At 51.0% G+C, this 7,252-nt stretch overlaps 1 protein-coding gene across 1 annotated transcript in view; it reads left to right on the top strand.

Annotated features, from left to right (window-relative positions):
- Positions 1–910: 910 nt before the first annotated feature.
- LOC146772571 (disintegrin and metalloproteinase domain-containing protein 10-like) overlaps positions 911–7,252 on the top strand; it is an 83,023-nt gene continuing 76,681 nt past the window's right edge. Inside the window, exon 1 of the mRNA XM_085636924.1 lies at positions 911–1,120. Coding sequence (XP_085493050.1) covers positions 1,051–1,120 — 70 coding nt within the window. The 5' untranslated portion in view covers positions 911–1,050. The remainder of the gene's footprint in view (positions 1,121–7,252) is intronic.

Raw genomic sequence — 7,252 nt, 5'->3', positions numbered from 1 at the left:
GTCTTATCCAGTGTGTGCACCCTCTCTTATCCAGTGCCTGGTGCGCCCAGTGTATCCAGTCTCCTTTATCCAGTGGTGCAGGACTCTTCAATCCAGTGCCCACTGTGTGCAGTCTGTCTTACCCAGTGCCTATACTCTGTTCTCCTGCACTCTCTTTTATCCATTGTATCAAGTCTCTTTTATTCAGTACCTCCTATGCCCAATGCTGTCGTTTTCTTTACAGAATGCTAATTTTGCCCACTCTGTCCACAGTCTCCTTTGACTCCTGCCCAGTGTACCCCCAACTCCATTTCCCCGACAAAAACAGTATGCCCGCGGTGTCATAAAAATATATGTACCTACTGGTTCTCTTGGGGTGCCACCACCAACTCTGGCGAATGCTGGCGTTGAGATATGCTAGGGCCCTGCCTGGCCTTAAGCCTGCCCCGTGCCTCCTCCCCTTCACCCCGCGCTTCCTGTGCCCTTATGCCACCTTTGCAGCTTCATTTTCATCCCTTGCTTTTCCTTTTATCACCGTTTCCTACTCCTTACCTTCATTTCTCCCGTTCCTGCCTTTGTCTCTCTTGGCCAGATTTAAAGTTTGATAATGAAAAATGCGTTCCGGTCACAGAAAGTGACCCCGGTGCCCACTAGGACCTACCACCGGCACAAATTAAGGTGTGCTTCACCATTTCCGACCATTGCTGATAGCTGTAGACTTCACCCGTACAGCAAAGTTACCCTGTCACTGACGCTAAAGCACTGGTGATGTTACCCGGAAGTTTCCCATTCTAGTTTTACCTGGTTTCTTTGAGCTGGGGTATTAAATGCTAACCCTACCCGTGTATTTCTACCCTGTAAACACAAGTGTGTAGCCCGTGGGGGGCGTGTCACAGCCGGGGCTTCACGCCCGTCACTTCCTACCTGGTGCAGAAGGCTCCAGTCTTGCAGCATGCCTGCACACGCGTGTGGAAGTGTGTCTGAGCATTCCAGGCCGTGCCAGGGCCGGGCCCTGCCTCTGGGCACTGAATTTCTGAACGCCGCCGACCGAGCGACATCTGATCCGGTGCGATGCTGCTACTTCCGCGCCTGGTTCTGCTTTTCACACCTCTGTTCGCCCATCTACATGGAGCTTCAACAGGTAGGAACAGACCATTGTTTGCGAATTCAAACGAGCACGTTAAACGCTTGGCTTCAAATGGTACATTCCTTCTCTTGCTTATCGAAAACATGGCAACACTTCAAATTAGTCGTGAGACTCACGATTTTTAAAGCAAAATGGCCTGATTTTAACTTCTGCCAGCTTAAAACGTCTGCTGATCTCACTGTGACTGACACACTTCTAAAATTAAGAAAATACACAGCATGACAACATAAGCAGGGCTTTAAGAGGGATAAACAACTGAGGGGGCGGGGCTCTCTCAAAGAGGCGTGACCGATGTAATTATGGGTGTGGCTTAAAAACACCTAAGCTTAAAAGGTGTGCCGCCTGACTGGTATTTTGGAGTTTCGGTCCTTGCATCCAGATATATAATACAACAAGTAACATTACATATACAACAAGCCAGGACTATTGGCTTTGTCAATGGGTGCTAGTTGCATATGATAAATAGGCAACATTTACGGCTTCGTTGTATTCGTATATAACATTGAAAATGCTTCAGTTCTGACATGATGACACTATGAAAGAACTATTCTTCAAAGGCAGTGAAGGGTGGCACTGCTGCAGAGTTAAGATTTGTCCCCCCCCTGAGAGGGGAGGGCAAACATGGAGAGTCCGATAGGGACCCGTCTCGGCACCTGCTTTGTAGAACACCTGTGCTGAGCACCGGCAGGACCCGGCCCACTTAAAGCCCTGAGCATAAGTGTTCCTCTTCACCGATGGCGATGGCTCTCTCAAATGGGTCACCCTTTCTACTGATCCTCGTAAACTGGTAACTTAAACTGCTGGAATGCTGGTTGTGCATGGACTTGTCTAAGTTTAGGGCTGTGAAACTCAAGGAGTCCAGTCGGATGTTTAAAATAGTCACAGTAAAAGGATGTGAATATGTGACTGCTGATTCGCTGGCACTCTTCGCTGTGTACTTTCACTCTCACAAGACACAAGTGACGTGGCTTTTGCACCCTTATTTGAAGCAAGTGACTGAGAGGCTTTAAAGCAGGGGTCAAGCTGGCAATTGCCCAGGACAGCCACCTTCCAAGGGACCCCTGGGAAAGTGAACTTTCTCTCTATGTCACATCTTTTTATGTTTTTATTTGCTCTTGTTTTATTTCTCTGTCTCAAACAGTGGCGGCTTGTGACATTTGAAAGTGGTAAGGCGTAAAATTATTGTCATACTGCACTTTGGCCAGCGAGCGTAGCGAGCGAGCCCGAACAACCCACAAGGGTTATGTTTAGGAGGCTTTTACCCCTAGAAAAATTTGAAAAAAAGAGTGGAGAAATGGTGCATTTTGCAGCAATTTTCTAAATGCCGTAAAGGGTTAAATCATGCTAAAGAGCTTTTGTATTACACTGTGGTCACCAGTTAGTTTTGACATCAATCCCCGATTATTGCTATATTCTGAAATCACATACCTGCACTGCATTTCTGTTTGAGATAGTCTTCAATACCCTATTTGACAGGGGAACACAGTGGCCGATCCCTCCTGCCTGGTTGCTTCCCAGCTGCAGCGAGCTTCCTTGAGCTGTACACACCATGGCTAATTGTCCCATGTCTGCACCCGTGCAGGGAACACAACACTCATTAGACCTACTCACACATGCACATATGTGAAACATTCCCATAGAAACACAGAGCCATGGCACTGGGGACTTGCAGGAGGCTGCAACTTCGCCTATTTTTAGCGCTCGTTAATATACATGCATTCTTTACCCCCAGCAGGTGTCCCTGGGGTTATGAATTTATCCTCATGGTTAACTTATTAATGCTGCCATACATCAAAGGAATGAGATTAAAAATGCATTTCATTTGCAGAGTGTGCCACACCGGTCTTACAGAACAGATCAGGAAACAGCCAAAGATATAGTCAAAAAAGCGTTGCATGAAAGTAAACAACGGCTGGGACATTTTTCCAAAACTTGTTCCGACTCAAATCTTGGGTAGAAGCGTAAAGACATACATTACAATGACAGTCACTACAGAGTATGTATACTGGCCGATGGGTGCTGAGTAATAAAATAATGTTTCAGCATGAGCCCAAAATTCCTCGAAAGTGCCGTACATTCATCTGCCCTCACTCTCATGTACAAATAACAAATATGTTTGGTTTGATGCTAGCCGAATCACAATGTGGTGGTGTCTGCAGTAATTAATGACGACATTAATTTAATCGCCTATAACTACGTCCTTTGTTTTAATTCGACACCCTGGCACTCTCCGTGATCTGCAGTCACCCCCGGCAACTTATATCACACCATACCCCAGGGTCAGGACACACAACAATATACACAGACCCACATTATGAATTCCTCGACAAAACAAATCACAGCACACTGTATAGCTTCACTTCAGTCTTACAAAAAAAATGTGCCAAGCCATAACTCATTGAAAAGTACGACATCGTGACATCCAGATCACAACACACACAGCTAAAATAAATCCACGTTCACTTTACCTGTTTACTTTGGCTATCACATTCCACCTTAGGACACTAAATAAAGAACAATTTAGCCCGTATCACAACACACTGTTATATAAAACCTCATACTGTTAACACAATCATTCTATATCTGCAACACCAAACCGCTAGTTGTAGTGGTACGTCTACAGAGTGAAGCAGAGGAGCAGAAAAGAGAGAGTTCTGCCGATGCTGCTGGATGAGCGAGCGCGTGGGTGAAGCGGAGGACACATGAACTCAAACAGTCCCAGTGCATTACCTCCTCGTCAGCCCTCCCCGTCCCAGTCCTAACTACATGAGCATAGCTCCTCCCACCAGCAACTCCCAAGCAACTAAAAACCCATCCCTTCCCTCCAGGCCACACCCACACCCTAAGGCATATAACCATGTGACCCGCCCATCCACATCCTGTTTGTTTTTTCTGCGGACTGACTTCCTGGTAGCTGCGTCGTGGGGGGTGCCGATCCTGGCCTCCTTTCGGGTGAGTGTGTGACGGTCTGCTTGGCGGCCGTTTTAATCCCCTTGAGTACCTGTTGTTTCATGTACGTTTGAGTCCCTGCTTTAGCGGGACCATGGGGTTGGGGGGTCCGGACTGCCTGATGTGGGGTGGTGACTCCCTGCTGCGGCCTCCCCTCTTCCGGGTACGTTCCGTGCCCTAGAGGGAACACCCGGGGAGGGAGGGGAGGTGTGTTGGGCGCGGCTGGCTTCTCTGCGCGCCTGGGGCGCGGCGGTTTGGCTCCTCCTCGGAGGTGTGTTTGGGGGCTCTGTGCTCGTTTCGGGCCCGCGTTTCCCTTTTTATTTTAATTTCTGCTTTCCATTCTTGTGGTTTCTGAGATGGAATTTTGAGACGGTAATGGTCTGCACCTCTTGACCCTGGCCTGGGGCCGGTGCTTTGGGTGGCCGGGACTCTGTATGCAGCAGCTGCGTGGTCCATCAGCTGCGCTGCCAACTGGGTGCGGGGAACCAGGGTTCGGGCCTCGGGGTTGCGTCCCCTGGCTGTGTTTCTGGGCTAGTCACTTAGTATCCCCGTGCCTGCCTGTGTAGTGTAACTGCGGTGCTGTATAACGCGCTCCGATACCTTCGGGTCGAGTTCGCGCTCTTTGACTATGCACCGCGGGCCGCTCCCTGCCCATTTTGAAGGGGATTGCTTTGGTTTCCGGCGGCAAACCATTGTGGTAACTCAAGTTACAGTGATTGTATGCTGTCGATGGACAGTTCAGGGGTTTGTGTCCCCTTCTCGGTATTGAGGCAGGTCATGTACTGGTGAACACTGCTCTCTTTGACTCATGTTGCGGGCTGCCTGTACTTTTGAGGGAGCGTTCTGTTTGTCGTTCCGTGTGTCTCTGATGTGTCCCTCCTGGACTTTGAGTCTCTGTGGTCTTAAATCCGGGAGCTATAGCTCAATGGTGAGGCTTGTGCCTGTGCTTGTACAGGATCTCACGGGACAAGGGTTCGAGTCCCGCTAACGCTGTCACAGTGTCATGAGATGGAAAAATTTCAAACTCTTCTTTAAAAGTGGTTATGATTCCTGACTCTTCCTCCACAGTTATGGGTTTGGATTCCGGTGCATCGCTGTTTGGGGGTTTCTGTCATGGGTGTATGCACTCTTTCTTTATCACCTGGTGTTTATTTCTTTATGGTTTCTGAGCTTCATTATTTTATAACTGTGGGGTTTGGCGTTCCCTGATTGACCCTTATGGTTCTTGCATTGCTTGGTCTGTGGAAGGATGTTGGGCGCTGATTTCTCTGTGCTGTTCACATCTTGGAGGTGTGTGGTTTGTGCGTAAGTGAGTTCCGCAATACTGGGGAGGTGGTGGTTGCTGGGTCTTCCGCTGCTCCTTCCATTGTTCAGGGGCAGGTTGCCTCTGCCGCGTGGATCTGGGCTTGGTTTCGGTTGAGAGCGGGGTCAGGCCTTCACGGTGTTCTGCTCCGTGGTCTGGGCGCTTTTGGGTTCCGTGGCCCTTGGTGGGTGGTTAGTCAGTGGACTTTTTAGCCACTCGCCAGTTGGTGGGGCTTGTAGCCCTCCCTTTTCCTACTCCTCTGTGAGTGCTGTGCTGGTAGGGGTGTGGAGGTGTGTTGTTAGACATGCCTTTCCCCGGTTTCTGGCAGTAGGGTTTCCTTTACGGTAGTTCGCTGGGGTATCCTGGCTGGAGTGCTGGTGGATCCCTGCTGGCTGGTGTGGCTTCTCGGAGCCTGGTGGTGTCCGTGGTTGCAGTTCCTTCTTCTCCTGTGGTCTTGCGGGATGGGGGACCTTGGTTCAGTCTTTTGCTGCCTCTGGTCTTGCGGTTCAGGCTGCGGATTGCCCCGGATTTCGGGTTCAGTCGCTTCATATGTCTGTCCAGTTGTTCTGTGCAGTCTTGCTGGGTGTGGTTCCCTCCGTCATTTGTTCCGGGTTGGGACTGCAGTTGTGTTTCCTGGCAATTTCGTCCTCCGATTAACTTAGTTCAGCGGCGTTGGCGGCTGGGTCCTCTGTGGCTGCTTGGTGGCTGTTGGGGCTTTTGCCTTGGATACCGTGTTGGAGCTTCCCTTCGCGGGCTCTATACTGTTTGGGGTTCCGTTGGATTGCGTACGGGCTTTTGGGCGGCATTTCTTTCTGATTGGGCGGCCCAACCCTATCGTGGTGTGGATCGGGGCCTGGGTGTCCCTTCCTTCCTCTTGTCCTGGGGTCGACGGGGTGCTTTCTCTTCTTCTGGTCCCTCCTGGTCGTGCTGGGCTACTGGCTGTGTTCGGTGCGGCCCCTTTTCCAAGTTCTCAGACACTGTGTCTGCTTCTATTACCCTGTGTTTGGGTCTTTTTCCGCTGTGTTGTGTGGATTCGGCTCGGTCGGGGTGTTTACTCGTTCCTGGTTCTGTTCTGGGGCCCGTATGGGGATTGCAGTCCTGCCCTGGTTAGGACGGCTGTACCCTTGTGTCTGACTCTTCGGTCCTTCATGATGGTGTCTCTTCAGGGGTTTCTTCCCTTCCTGGGGGTTGGCGGGGGAGTTCCTGACTTATCTGGTTCTCCGGGCCGTCTGCTTTCATGTGCCGGTACACGCGGCTTCGCGGGGTTCCTGCGTTTTGGTGTGTGTTGTGTTCCTTTGTTTTGGGTATTGCCTTTTGGACGGTCTGCGTCTCCTTGTAGGTTTGCAGCCGTTTTGGCGCCTTTGGTGGTTTTGTTGCCTGCTCCGGGGCTCTGGGTGTTCCCTTCCTGGGGCGGTTGGTGGATTCATCCTCTTTTTTCCTTCCGGCTCCGGCCCTTTCCCTGGATGGTTGCGGGCTCCTGCGTTGGTTTGGGCGGTTCTACGCTTGGAGGATTCCAAGCTTTGCACCACTCGGGTACTACTGTTCAGGTAGGGTATTCCTGTCGGTGCCCCGCAGGCTGGCTCTGTTGCGCGCACTGCGGTGGTTGTTGGGGGCTCGGTCTTCCTCTTCTCCCCGGTGGCTCCTTCTTCAGCAGCTGTTGTCCGCTGCTGTGGGGTTTGTTCCTGGGGCCCTTAGGCACTTGTTCCCCCTGGTGTGTCTTGCTCTGCGGCTTTGGGTTCTGGCATCTCTGGGTTGTCGGCTGTTGTTTCCGGGGGGTGTGGCCATTGGCCGCGGGTTGCCCTGATGGTTGGTGGTTCAATCCTCTTGCAGGGCTGTCCTTTTGTGTTCGAAGAGCGGTTGGTCCTGGGACTTTC

The sequence above is a fragment of the Triturus cristatus genome, chromosome 12, assembly GCF_964204655.1.
Source record: "Triturus cristatus chromosome 12, aTriCri1.1, whole genome shotgun sequence".
NCBI lineage: Eukaryota > Metazoa > Chordata > Amphibia > Caudata > Salamandridae > Triturus > Triturus cristatus.
Note: the sequence above shows the minus strand (reverse complement) of the source record. Positions and strands in the feature narration are given on the sequence as shown.